This window comes from Crotalus tigris, unplaced genomic scaffold (genome assembly GCF_016545835.1).
Source record: "Crotalus tigris isolate CLP2741 ecotype Arizona unplaced genomic scaffold, ASM1654583v1 scf7180000018715.8119751781:844558, whole genome shotgun sequence".
Taxonomy (NCBI): Eukaryota; Metazoa; Chordata; class Lepidosauria; order Squamata; family Viperidae; genus Crotalus; species Crotalus tigris.
The window spans coordinates 530,066-544,615 of NW_024097163.1; the positions used below are offsets into that span (position 1 = coordinate 530,066).

At 40.6% G+C, this 14,550-nt stretch overlaps 1 protein-coding gene across 2 annotated transcripts in view; it reads left to right on the plus strand.

The window, feature by feature from the left end:
- LOC120313585 (mitochondrial inner membrane protease subunit 2-like) overlaps positions 1 to 14,550 on the plus strand; it is a 337,631-nt gene that overhangs the window by 310,656 nt on the left and 12,425 nt on the right. Inside the window, exon 3 of one of the 2 annotated variants that reach the window (XR_005558183.1) lies at positions 13,002 to 13,206. Coding sequence is in view for 1 of the 2 variants with exons in the window: in XM_039355643.1 (XP_039211577.1) it covers positions 13,002 to 13,121 (120 nt within the window). In the remaining variant the exon portion in view is untranslated. Of the gene's footprint in view, positions 1 to 13,001; positions 13,218 to 14,550 lie in introns of those variants that run through there. The other variant, XM_039355643.1, reaches the window with a different exon arrangement.

Sequence of the window (14,550 nt, forward strand, 5' to 3'; positions counted from 1 at the left end):
TCTAAAACTAACATAAAGCTAGCGCTGGTGGCGCTAAGAAGAAATCATGCCTATTTTGCTTCTGTTGCAATCCTTTCCTCTCCAGCCAACATAAATCACTACAATTTCTTCTTAATGCTGCCAGTGCTAGCTTTATGCTAGTCTTATACTGGCAGCGCTAAGAAGACGTGCCTATTTTGGTTCCTTTTGGTTCCAGTGTAAATCACAGTTTCTTCTTAGTGCCACCAGACGAGAGTAAAGCTAGTGCTGGCAGAGTTAAGAAGAAATTGAATTAATTTATGTCATGTTTCACATAATCTAATTATAGCCCAATTCATATTGTTGTGTTCAATTACTAGTTCTTCTAGTTGAGCATCTGTTTTCATTGTTTGAATGTTCACTGTACCAAAGTCCAAAGGTAGCCTGATTTAACCTGGTTTTTCTTAGCACTCTCTATCTTTGGTCTTCCCACTGCCATGTGTAGCTGCCCTAAGGTCTCCAGGGAATGATGGCCATTTTTGAGGTTGTATGTGGAAGAAATAGACCATAATCTGCCATACTGGTCCAATATAGGTTGGCAGATATGATCAGTGTTAGTTCGGGGTATCTATCATAGCCTGTTCACCTTGGGAGACCCTTCCAGATATATACATGACTATCGATATAGTCCATGATTTCATTTACCCAAACAAGCCCTTTGCTTTATCAAAGCCCCCCATCATAGAAGGAATCTTCTAATAGTGATCTCATTTTTCTGTTTCTTGTAGTAAAACTAAAAAAAGTTTCAGTATATTTTAATATTTGGGATCAGACTGATGTTCCTCATACTTCCCATCAAACAAGTAGCTTTAGGATGCATTTGGTGCCACAAAAGAAATGAAACTGTTCTTTTAACACAGTGGTTCTCAACCTTTTTAATGCCGCGACCCCCAACCAGTTGTAAGTCGAGGACTAAACCGGTCGTAAGTCGAGGACTAAACCAGTCATAAGTCGAGGACTACCCAACCAGTCGTAAGTCGAGGACTTTCCCTGCCCGGGAGCGCCACACATGTGTGGTGCCGCCCCCTGCGCCGGCCGAGGCATAGCTGGCAAGCGGCAGAGACGGAGCAGGCCGACCATCGGCTGGGCCACCAGCTGGCCCAGCCCAAGGGAGGTAAGGCACCCGCCGGAAAAGGGGAAAAAATGGTGGACAGCCTTGCTTGGTGACCCCCGTGAAATGGTCGATCGACCCCAAATGGGGTTGTGACCCATAGGTTGAGAACCGCTGTTTTAACAGGTCTTTTTATGTCGTTCTCACATAGAGTGATGGAGCAGATGCACATACGTGTTGTAAGCCTAGTGGTAGTTGCATATATTTTTAAATTATAACAGTTTGTTTTCTTGCTTTGTCTTGGTGTGTGTGTGTGTGAGAGAGAGAGAGAGGAGGAAGAGGGAAAGGGAGAGGGAGAGAGGGAAAGTGCATGTACAGGTAGTCCTCAATTTATCAGGAATGGAGCCTGTCCATTCATGCCTGGCTACCTACTGGTCTGAGATGACCGTGTGCCACTGCCATTGAAATGCATGTTTGACAGATGGGCAGAGAAACTCACCTATTTCCTGAACCAGGTGTGGATTTACCTGGAGAGGCACAGAGTGGCATACCTGGACAAAGGGGCTTGTGTGAACACCATCACTGCATATCTGGAAGGAGAAGTTGCTGAGTGGATGGTGGCACTCCACGATGAGGAGGCTCTGGAGTTGGGGAACATCAATGCCTTCCTAGAGGGGCTCTGGGTCAGAATTGGAGACCCCACACAAGCCCACCAGATGGAAGCCAAAATCCATTCCATTAGGCAGGGGAACCAATCCATGGCTGAATACATTTGGGAATTCTGCCGCTTGGCTGGGAAACTGAGAGGATGGCCGGAACGCCTACTGGTCTATCAGTTTTGAGATGGACTAAGCAGAGAAATGTACCAGAATTGCCTGCCTAGGGGGATCCCTGATGACCTCCACACCTAGTACCAGCTAGCCACCACTGTGGAATTGGAGTATTAGTGACACACCGCATCTGAGAACCACCCCTGCCGGACCTAAGAGAAACTCCTGCCAACATACACAGGAGAGAGGGCTCCACCCCTGATCGCTAATGAGAGACCATGCTGCCCCGCAGGGGCCTGCTTCCAATTTGGGAAAGAAGGCCAACTTCCTAGTACCCCAACCCATGGTGGGGCCAAAGAACCGGAGCCAACCAAAACCAAAGAAGACTCCAAAGAAAATGAAGAAGAAAATGCAAGCAGCACAGCAAGTTGTAGAGGTCCATTGAGTGAACGGGAGGGAACTCAGACCCACAGCAAACCTGAGCCAGTTTTCTATGAGAGTGACAGCAAGGAGGAAGATGATCCAATGGTAAGTGGTGCCATCACTCCATTGACTGCCCAGGTGGAGGTGGTAGTGTCCCAGTCAGAAGCAAGGGGGGGTTCACTCCCCTGTTAAACTCTGGGTGCATTCGCTGCTTAATCAGCTGGTGGACAGTGGACATATTGGGACTAAGATTTAAGAGACAGAAGCAGCCCATAAAATTTGAGCAAGTAGATTGCTTACTTATGGGTGTTTGTGTGTGCCTGCAACCTGCCTAAGTGAGCCAGTGCACTTAAGGGCAGGGGACCACAAAGAGACTGTCTGGTTTATTGTGGCCCCAAAAATGGCAGAAACGATGATACTGGGGTTGTCATGGCTGAAAAAGTGGAACCTGTCAATTGGCTGGGGGAGCAATAAGTGGCATCTGAGGAGCAAGCTGAGAAAGGGCTGGGAATGGAGAAACTGCCAAAAGTTAGGCGGGTGTGAAAGTGAAAGCAGAGGCAATTAACACACTAGCTGGGAGCAACTCAGCTGAGCCAAGCATCCCAAAAGAATATCAAGACTTGGCTGAAGTATTTAGTGAAGAGGAATTGGATGTGCTTCCCCCTCACTGCCCCACAGACTATGTGATTGAGCTATTGTCAGGGCAAAACTCCCCAAACCAAAATGTACTCTATGTCCCGGGGACGATGAAGGAGCTCTGAGCCTTTATGGACAAGATAAGCTAGGGGCTTCATCTAACCAGTTAAATCCAAGCTGGTGGCACGTGCTCTTTAAAGAGAAAAAAGATGGATTATTGAGACTGTGCATGGATTTTAGGGGGATTGACATTGTGTGAGTGGAAAATATGTACCCCCTCCCCCTCATGAAAGACATGCTGGGACACCTGTCTAAAGGGAAGGTGTTCACAAAGTTGGATTTGAGAGAGGCATACTATCGAGTGAGGATCAAAGAGGGGGATGAGTGGAAGACTGCTTTTAATTATCCCTTGTGATGCTACCAGTTCAGAATGATGACTTTTGGACTACAGGGAGTACCAGCGGTGTTCATGCAACTAATTAACAAGGTGCTGCATGATCATCTGTACAAAAAGGTGCTGGTTTACCTGGTGATATCCTTATCTACTCTGAGACAATGGAGGAGCATGTGAAGCTAGTGAGAGAAGTGCTACAGAAGCTAATAAGAGCTAAACTTTATGCCAAACTATCCAAGTGGGACTTCCACAAAAGTAGCTTGGACTATTTAAGGTATCACATATCAAGTGAAGGGATGGAAATGGACCCTGGAAAATAGAGTAGGAAGCTACCTGAACTTGGAGGCAACTATAGAGCTTCCTGGGGTTTGCCAACTTCTAACAACAATTCATCCCCTCTTTTGCAAACATAGCCTTGCCTATCACAGAGCTATTAAAGATGGGAAGAGGAGAGTTGAAGCCCAAGGCAAGCCAGCCACTCAACTGGACTATGGAGTGTCAAGCAGCTTTTGAAAAACTCAAGTGGCTTTCATGGCTGAGCCAACCCTTAAACACCCAAATTCAACAGCACCCTTTGTAATCGAAGCCAACGCTGGTGATGTAGCCATGGGGGCTGTCCTGCTTTCAAAAGAACTGAAAAGGGAAACTCCAGCTGCACGCTTACACCTCTGGTAAACTGACACTGAGAAGTGCTGGGTGGTGTGGGAGAAGGAGGCTTATGTGGTCCATTGGGTTTTGCTTATCTGGAGGCAGTTTCTAGAGAGAAGCAAGATCCCTTTGGAGGTGTGAATGGACTACAAGAATTTGGAGGCCCTGAAAACCCCAAGAAAACTCTCCAAGCAGGTCTGGTGTGCTCAATATTTCAATCAATTTAACTTTACCTTTTAGTACCTGCCAGGAGGGAAAAATTTCTTGGCAGATGCGCTATCTCACCTACCACAGTACAAGAGTTCCAAGGAGGAAATAGTTAACTTGATCATCCTATCAGGGCAGCTGGCAGCGCTAAGTTCCATGAAGCCAATTCTACTGGCTCTCCCTCAGCAAGCTGATAGTGAGATCACCCAGAAACTGAGGGAAGTCCTGGAGGAAGATAAATGGTTTAGGAACCATAAAGAAGACATGATGACGAGAGAGGGTCTGGCTTGGAAGAGGTCCAAATTGTATGTGCCACTCAAACTAAGGGTACAAATTTTGCAAAGGTGTCATAACATGAAGCCAGCAGGGTATTTTGGGTTTGTAAAAATCCTCCACTTAGCCAGGAGGCAATTTTGGTGGCCTACGTTGAACAAGGACATAGAGAATTATGTTGCTGGGTGCCCGACATGCGCTTCTATGTAAAGACTGCCAGGAAAGCCAGACTGTTGCAGCTAACCCCAGCAGCCGTGGGAGGAGATAGCCAGGGACTTCATTGTGGAATTGCCTGGGAATACCATAATCTGGACTGTGATTGACCTGTTTTTGAAACAAGTGCATTTTATGGCATGCCTGAAAATCTCATCAACCTGAACCTTGGCCAAGTTGTTCATGCAGACTATATGGAGTCCCAAAGAGAATAATCTCTAACTGAGGGGTGCAGTTTACTGCAAAGTTCTGGTGAGAGTTAGTCAGATTAATAGGGTCCTCACAGGGGTTTAGTTCTGGGTTTCATCCAAGTACTATTGGATTGGCAAAGAATGCTAACTCAATGATAAAGCAATACATGCATTGTTGTATGAACTATCAACAGACCAATTGGGTGGAACTTCTGCCTTTTGCCGAAGTAGTGTACAATAATTCTGTACATAGCAGTACTGGGAGCGGATTTTGTGCCTATGCCAGAACTACCACGGGGATCTCCCTCCTCCTTGTCTTTAGCTGCCTGGCTGGATAACCTGAAAACTATGTGGGGTGGGGAGGTGCAGAAGGCATTGTATAGGGCTAGGGAATTGTATAAAAAGCAGGCTGATCAGAAGAGGGCTCCCCAAGAGGTTTATAGGATTGGTGACCAGGTGTACCTATCAAGTATCTCAAGCTGAGACAGCCTCCTAAGAAGACATAGGTCCTTTCTTAATTGTGAAAGTCATTAATCCAGTAACTATTGAACTACAGTTACCAAGTGGGTCCACCCAGTATTCCATTGCAGCTATTCAAAAGTTCTAGCTTAAGGTCAGGGAGAGAGGAACCTCCTCCCCCTGTATTGGTAGAAGGTGAGAAAGGTTATGAGATTAAGAAAATACTAGATTCAAGGATTTTTAGGGGAACTCTCCAGTACCTAGTACTGTAGAAAGGTTACCTGTTAGCTGATGCTGAATAGGTAAAAGCCTATGATGTTAAGGCTGACCAATTAATACAAAAGTTTCATGATAAATACCCTCAGTGGCTTCCGGTTTGCGATTACGGCGCTGGTGGACATGCGGAGAGATCGCTCCTTCTGCCATCCAGTTTTCTCCCACTGGGGGACCCTGAAAAGGGTCAGAAGTCACCCTGGAGGGGCAACGAGCATGAAGAGGACTCCTGAGTGATCGTGGAAGGGTGGCAGCCCACCTGTTTGATCCCAGGCAACTCTTTGAACTGATGGGGAAAAGATCGGCCATTAATATGGCCCATCACTAAGCTGCTACCAGCCGAGGCCAAAATTATTAACAAGCACTTCAAAAGCACTGTGGAGGAATTGAGTGAGATCTTACGTTCTTTGTACCCCAAGCTTCTTAATTTCTTCCCCCTCTAAGGAGAGAGGGAAGGGAACATTTTCCTCCCTCCCTCTAAAATAGCGATGTCTGACTACTTCGGGGAAATAAAGCCTTGAAAAGAACAACTAAATAATTGGATTTGCATCTATTTGATATTCAGGGCCCCAAAAAGCTCCTACTCTCACAGGGATTTGCTACTCTATCTACTTGTAAAACAGATGAAAAAGAACTTTAATTGGATAAAAACCTAGCCTGGGATTTGAAAAAGATTTTAAATGCTATTGAAGACATCTTGTGGCGAAACGTGGTACAGCAAGTGAATATTCTTGACAAAAAGACCTGCTCATAGCCTAACCCACCCACCCCAACCCTCCCTCTCCATCCCCCCCGACCTTCCCAGAGCTGAATATAGGCTTAATTAAAATTTTTAAGAATCTTAAAAAAATTGAAAAAGTATAAATCATAAATATATCTAAATACCTTACATAAACAATTTATAAAGTAATTAACAATAAAATATATGTAAAAAAAGCATACGTATTAAAAAGAAAAAGTACTTGAAAGAAAAAGATAATAAAAAAAGAAAAGAGAAAGAAGAAAAGAGATATAAAAAGTACAATCTATAAAATATTAAAGTTTATATACAAGTTGTTAGAAAGCTAAATGATATTTTTTATATCCAATTTATATTGTATAAAATCTATCCATTTTTCCCATACCACAAAGAATTTCTCTTGCGATTGCTCCTTTAAGAAAGCCGAAATCTTTGCCATTTCCGCCAAATAAGAAACTTTTAAAAACCACTCTTGCAAGGTAGGCAAAGATTCCTTCTTCCACTATTGCCCTACTAACAGCCTAGCGGCCGTAATCAAATTTAACATCAATATAACTTCCTTAGCATCACAATCAGTAACAATACCTAACAAAAACAATTGTGGGGTAAATTTTATCCTCTTTCTAAAAATTCTTTGAATATTCCACCATATCTTAATCCAAAAGACTTTTATATTTTTACACGACCACCAAATATGATAATAAGTAGCATCCAAACAACCACATCTCCAACATTTAGGCTGTAAGTCAGGATACATACGAGACATTTTTTGTGGATCAAGGTGCCATCTATAAAACATTTTGTAAAAATTCTCCCTTAAGTTCTGGGCTTGTGTAAATTTAACATTCCTCACCCAGATGGTTTCCCAGGTATCTAGTAGAACTGGTTCACCAAAATTTTGTGCCCATTTAATCATACATTCTTTAATTAGTTCTGGTTCTGAGTCCAGTTCTACTAGCACCCCATAAATTCTCTTAATGTGAGTTCGCCTTTGATCTTTTACTTGTTTAAAGAGATTTTCATCTTCTCTGAGCAGACCCACATTACGATCTATCTTCCATCTATCAGCTATTTGTCTATACTGAAACCATGAATATATAATATTTTCATGTGCTAAATCTTCCAAAGATTTTAACTGCCAATTTTGACCATCCCATCTAAGTAATTGCGCATAAGAAACACTATCCATCTTAACTCCTCTTCTTATCCCCTCTATCGCATGCCAAAGTATAGCCCATAATGGTATTTTAAACTCACTTTTATAATATTTCCTCCAAACCTGAAGTAAAGAAATCCTTATAATATGAGATTTAAAAACCCGATCCACTTTTTTATTAAAAATTAGATAGGCATGCCATCCAAAAAGTAAATCCCATCCTCCAAATGGAGTATTTCTACATTTGTTAAATTAACCCAATCACTAATTAGTGTTAAAGCCACAGCATCATAATATAATTTCAGATTCGGTACCTTGAGTCCACCTCTCTCACGGAAGTCTTGCATAATTTTAAGCTTTACCCTTGGTTTTTTCCCTGCCCAAATAAATTTGTTGATACCTTTCTGCCATTCATTTAAATTAACCTCATTCTTTAAAACAGGTAACATTTGAAATAAAAAGAGAAATTTTGGCAGGACATTCATTTTAATCACTGCAATTCTTCCCATAAGAGATAACTGTAACTTCTCCCAATTTTTCAAATCTTTTTGTACCCTGACCCACAGCCTTTCATAATTGTTTTTATACAATTTTACATTAGAAACAGATAGGGTAACCCCCAGATATTTTATCTTATCAACAACTTCAAAGTCTGTCAGATTAACCAAAATCTGCTTATCCAAATTAGTCATGTTTTTAGATAATATTTTAGTCTTATTGTTATTAATTTTAAAACCCGAAACCCATCCATATTGATAAATCAGTTGTAATAAATTTACTACAGAATAGGTAGGTTGAGACAAAGTAACCACCAAGTCATCTGCAAAAGCTCTTAATTTATATTATTTTTTGTTAACTTCTATTCCTTTTATTTCCTGTGACTCTCGAATTTTGATCAGCAAAATTTCCAGAGTTAAAACAAACAGTAACGGTGACAATTGACATCCCTGTCTTGTACCTTTTTCTATTGTAAAAACCTCTGACAAACCCCCATTAACAATAAGTTGTGCCGTTTGTTTTTGATATATAGCACCAAAAGCTTGTGATATTTTTTCTCCAAAATTCATTTCCTCAATTAATCTTAACATAAACTGCCAATTCAATTGATCAAAAGCTTTATCAGCATCTAAAAATATCAGCCCTGCGGAGATTTGGAAAACCAATAAAACTTGTTATAAAAAAAAGAAAGAAAGGGGAAGACGTGCAGCTCAATCAGACTTTCAAGACTCGGTAGTATACCAAATCTCAATAAACATTTTTTTAGCTTTCCTCCAGAAAATAAATAAATAAATAAATAAATAAATAACCACAGTGTCCAAGGCATGATATTTGTTTGGATAATTGTACTTATTAAATCCCTGTTTGCATTTTTTTTCAGGGGGCTGGCATATCAACATTGAATTGCTAAGATGCCTGCTAACTTCTATCACTATTCAACTTACCATAGAAACAGGGGGGAAGGGGTAGAAACCTTGGGAAAAAAATGGAATTCTAAGAAGCTGACCACAGACTGTGAGAACCAAGGTCAGAAAAATAGGTTTTAATTTGTGAAAACTAGAGTTGGTTTTGCTTCTTCAGTTCTGAGATGTGTACTCAATAAATTTTTATCTTTTATGGCAATTCAAACATGGAAGATTCCTTGATTTTGGGTTCTCTATTCAGATGATTGACAGACATCATGGAAAACAAATCTAAAGAGTGATAAGCTATTAGAAAAGAACAACGATTTTGAGATTAATCTATTGAATCACTTTGCTCTATTGCAAGATTTGGCAGAGATGAACATTATGGATCAAAATGAACAAATAGTCAAAAAGATCCTCGAATCTGCTACATCTGTAGCAACTCCAGAAAAACACTTTGTACAATCAAAAATTTTTGATGTAACTATTAATCTAATAAAAAAAGATGGGCAATGAAAAATACTGGAAGTTTCACTAATAAACTGAAGTACATTGAACTTTGCAAGACCATAAGAAAACATATCAAGAAGAAATGCATCAGTTTAACATGAAGCTTGTGAAAAAAGAAATTGAAGAAAACAAAGGAATTAATAGAGCAAAATGCAAGCTTATAAATACAAACAAGAAGGTTTTTGCATTAAAACACGAAGATGGCTCTGTGTGTACAAGACAGGAAATGTTAGAAATAATTGGAAAATTCCACTCAAAGCTATACAAAGATCAAGATCAGTCAAACATAACAACACCATTAAAAGAGGAAATGCCATATATTCTAGTGGAGGAAGTATCAAGTGCCAAAAAATCAATGAAAAATGGCAAAGCTTCAGGAAATGACTGTGTTATGGTTGAAATGCTGAAAGCTGGTGGTCACAGTTTACGCAAGATACCAGTAAAACTATAATTGAGATGCCTCAGAGAAGAAAAAAATACTTGATGCATAGAAAAATGCTGAAGTGATTCTTATACACAAGAAAGGAGGCCAAGATGATTTAAAGAACTATTGCCCAATAAGCATTCTTTTAGCCATCTACAAGATTTTCACCAAGATAATAGCAAAAAGAATATTGAGAACATTAAATGATGCACAGCCAAGGGAACAGGCAGGATTTAGAAATGGCTACAACACAATGGATTACATCCAGGTTGTTCAGCATGCCACTGAAAGATACAACGAGTACACCATGCCTCTCTGCATGGCTTTCATTGACTATGAAAAGGCATTTGACTCAGTATTCCAGCAAGCAATAATGAATGCAATGCTCAACCAAGGCATAACTATTGCTTACATAAACTTACTACAATCAATATATGAAAAAACAATGGTGACAATTTGCCTCAATGATCTTAAAGTGGAAATCAACGTAGAACGAGATATACGACAAGGCGATACAATATCACCTATCCTTTTCTCAGCCTGCCTTGAAGAAGTATTTCACAAACTAGACTGGGCAAAAGATGGAATAAAAATCTATGGTGCCTATTCACTTAAGTTTGCAGATGATGTTTTTCTCTTCTCACAAGACCGAGAAGAGCTACAAAGACACATACAAGAACTGCACAAAGCAGGAGAATCATTTGGCTTAAAAATAAACCTGAAAAAAATCAGGTTATGTTTAATAAATTCACCAAAGAAAGAAAAATGCTTATATCTGGAGAAGAACTAGACATAGTAGACTACTATATATACCTTGACCAATGGATCTCAGTGGAAGGTGATATAATAAAGGAAATTGAATGTCATGTTAATTGTGATTGGCAAGCATTCAGCAAGCTAAGCATAATTTTCAAAAACAACCTTCCCCTATGCCTGAAAAGAAAAGTTTTTGATCAACGTGTGCTATCTGCTCTAACATATACGGACACTAACCTCACAATCAATACAAAAAATACGTGTGGCACAAAGATCCAAGGAAAGATACATGTTCGGCCTTACCAGATAAGATAGAAAGACCTGCACATGGATTAGAGAACAAACAAAAGTATAAAATATCATCAAGAGAATAAAAGAATACTGTATGTATGTATGTTTTTTCACTGTAGAGAAGGATTTTTTATTCTTATTTTTGCACTTTTAAAATACATTGTGTATTTTACATCACTTTAAATGCTTTTATAATTTTATAACTATTTAAATTATTTTTCCTAATCATCATGAATTTGGCATAAATCCCCTTGATGAGACAAATGACTTACTGCCTGAATTTTGTCCTTGAAATAGAGCATTTTAAAAATGGACTTTTTATGTCAGAGGGAGGGACCATAATAACACAACATCACTTACATTAATAACCCATTGCAATGAGGACTATATAGCATAGAAGATTCCAAAAGGACAGCTATAGGCCAATGGCCCTGAGCTAGACTTAAATTAACATTTTTATATCGTTCTTCTAACGACCACTCATCATTGGCATCCTTCAGTCTCGAGAGACTATGGTATCGTGCTCTGGAAAGAGGTCCTAAAACAGCATGTGGTGTGGCTAAAAAGGCCAATTCGAGAGTGGCAGTCCCTTCCACACTGAGGGCAGATACAATCTGTCCCCTGTCCAGCCCCCAGCTTTCACTGGTTCCGGGACTGCCTTTTTGCCTCAGCCTGCCGCACAAGTGTCTCTTCGAATTGGAGAAGGCCATGCTGTGTCTGTAGCCTCCAGGCTGAACGATCAGAGGTCAAGGATTCCCAGCTGTTAATGTCCATTCCCACGACCTTCAGATCCCTCTTGCAGATGTCCTTATATCGCAGCTCAGGTCTCCCTCTGGGGCACTTTCCCTGCACTAGTTCTCCATACAGGAGATCTTTCAGAATCTGACCATCAGCCATTCTCACGACATGCCCAAGCCAATGTAGACCTTGCTGTTTCAATAATGTATACATGCTAGAAATTCCAGCAAATTCCAGGACTGTGCTATTGGGACTTTGTCATGCCAGGTGATGCTGAGAATATGTCTGAGACAGCGCATATGAAAGGTGTTCAGCTTTCTCTCCTGCCATACATAAAGGGTCTAAGACTCACTGCAATACAAGAGTGTGCTCAAGTTGCAGGCTCTATAGACCTGGATTTGTGTATGTTCTGTCAACTTTTTATTAAGCCATACTCTCTTTGTAAGTCTGGAAAATGTGGTGGCCGCTTTACCAATACGTCTATTCAGCTCAGTAACGACCACCCACAGATAGTCACTATCTTGCAAAATCAGTTCCTTGTTCTTTTGTGCTGACCAGCAGTTTCCACATACATCCGTGTACATCTGAAACCTTTATCCATCTGTTACTTTCAGTTCCTCTTTTCCCACAGTTACAATACTCATGTTCCAAATATACACAGAACTACCTACTTTGCAATTTCATATTGCACAAAGCTCAGCAGATTACAAATAATATGTCCATATTGTGAAAGAATACAGAGTTGGAGTTAAAGCTTTGTTTTAAATCACTACTGTGGGGCCTATCTCAGATTTGCTCCAGCCTCATCATATTATGTGAGGAGGGGGCTATATGTTCATCTCCCACAATATCAAGGATTGAACTTTTGAACTTTCAACAAACATACTCTGATTCAGAGACCCTGTCTACAATATTTTTTTGTAAGTTGTGATTTTTTGCCAATTAATGCGGCTTGCCAAAATTTAAGCTAGTGCCATAAAAAGATGTGATGATGATTCCATTTGCTGCAGTCATGGAGATCCTGAGGAATGGCCTTCAAAATTTAGGAAAAAGTAATCCCATGTATGTATTTCTTGCCTCACTAAACTCTTTTCAGCTAAAAACAATATGACAGCAAAACCAGCTAAACAAGTCATCATCATTTATGATTCTAGTTAACTAGCTAATTTATATGAACCAAATTAACAAATGTTTACATGGTTTGGTGTTTTTTCCATTTAACTTGCTTTATCATTATAATTATTCAACATCAGTCCTATTACAGAAATATTCCCATATTTTAGACTTAGAAGAACCTCAGCTCATAGTACAAGCAAGATTTAGCAAATCCTCTTTCAACAAGAGTTATAAAATGCCATATGTAACCACCTCTTTTAGCCATTTTTTGTCAGGCTATATTACACCTGTGCTTTCATTACTTTTTTTCAGATTTCTCTTGGCCTTCTACATGCTCGTGCTACTCGTATACTTTGGCCTCCAGAGCGTTGGCAGAAGTTACAACCCAAGCTTTTTCCAGAACGCCAGCCTCTCCAGCATGACCAGGAATGACTAGTTTGGATCTGTTAGAAAACTTATAATTGAATTTGGTATGACTATATGAAATGCCTGGTGGTGACACTCTTCTTAATAAAAGGTTGGTGCAAATGAGATACCTCATTGCTTCTAAAGCAGTTCCGTCTTGATTTTAGCATTTCAACCATCCCAAAATTCTACAGAACGAACACTTTAGTCTAGTGTCTTAAGTTTATAAACATAGAAGAGTTTTGTTTCACTTTTTTTCTATTACAAATTTCAAGGTTTGTTTTTATTTTACTATTTGTTTTTTTACAGTATACTAGATGATACTACTGGATGGTAAAATGTGATATCAGCATGTAATTCATCATTATTTTAAATGTAATACTTTATGTATTTTAATACTTTTGTCAGAACTGCCTGGCTTGGCTTGGGGGGGGGGGGCTCACAGGCATCCTGCCATAAAAAAAGAAGAAGGGAGAGAAGGAAGAAAGGAAAAGATGAAAAAGCAATAAAGCTTTGTATGTACATGATAGGAATTTGGGAGCGGGGGGATGACAGGTGAGAAGGACCAGAGCAGCCGGATACTGTTTGTACCAGCATCCCATGGCCAGGTATCCTGAGAAATATGTGGATTACTCCCAAACATCTCAGAGTTCTCAAACCATCTTGGCGAGCTCTGGTTGGCTGGAAATGGTCATGGGAGGAGGGATGAGTTGGGGGCAAATCTATACCTTATTTTGTATCTAGTGAGTGTGGATATCAGAGCTGACTTGACTTTACTGCAATCATCTTTCTTAGTTAAAGAACCCTTTGCTTTAACAAAATTGAGTTAAAGGATTTTTTTCACTAAGGGATCGGATTGGAGCAGGTCTGACATTAAGCCAGCTCTGCAGTTGTGGTCAACTTGGAGAGGAAACCGCTTCTACCATGGGGACCATGCAAAAGATGTTGCCTCAAGGGAGGCAGAGATTGAGGCCTGAAGGGGAGCATCCTCAAAACCCCCTCCTGGAGGGCTGGATCTATCCAGATAGCTGTGAGACGACAACCACAAAGACCCCAATAGTCCCTTATGGTTGGGAAGAAGGAAGAATGGGAAGAGAAACCCATGGGAGTGACATTCACCCATGGGGGCCAAGGCAGCTGCCGGCCAGAGACCCGAGTAGAGCTGGAGGAACTGGAGGAAGAATCAAGCACAGGTGAGCTGGAGCAAGAAGACTGAATGCTGTAGCAAGCCATAAAGTTCTGGAGATATTTTTTTTTGGTAATCTCAAAGCTCAAAAAGCCCTAGCCTAGGCAGCATATCCCACTGACCAACTCCAGGTATGACAAGCAAGGGGACAATTACAATGGCGGCAGCGAGCAATTTGGCAACCACAACCATCCCAGTGCCTGGTCCTGCAGACCAGACTACGCCGGCTGCAGAAGCAGTGCCATCAAGGTGGAGAGGATGCAAGACATC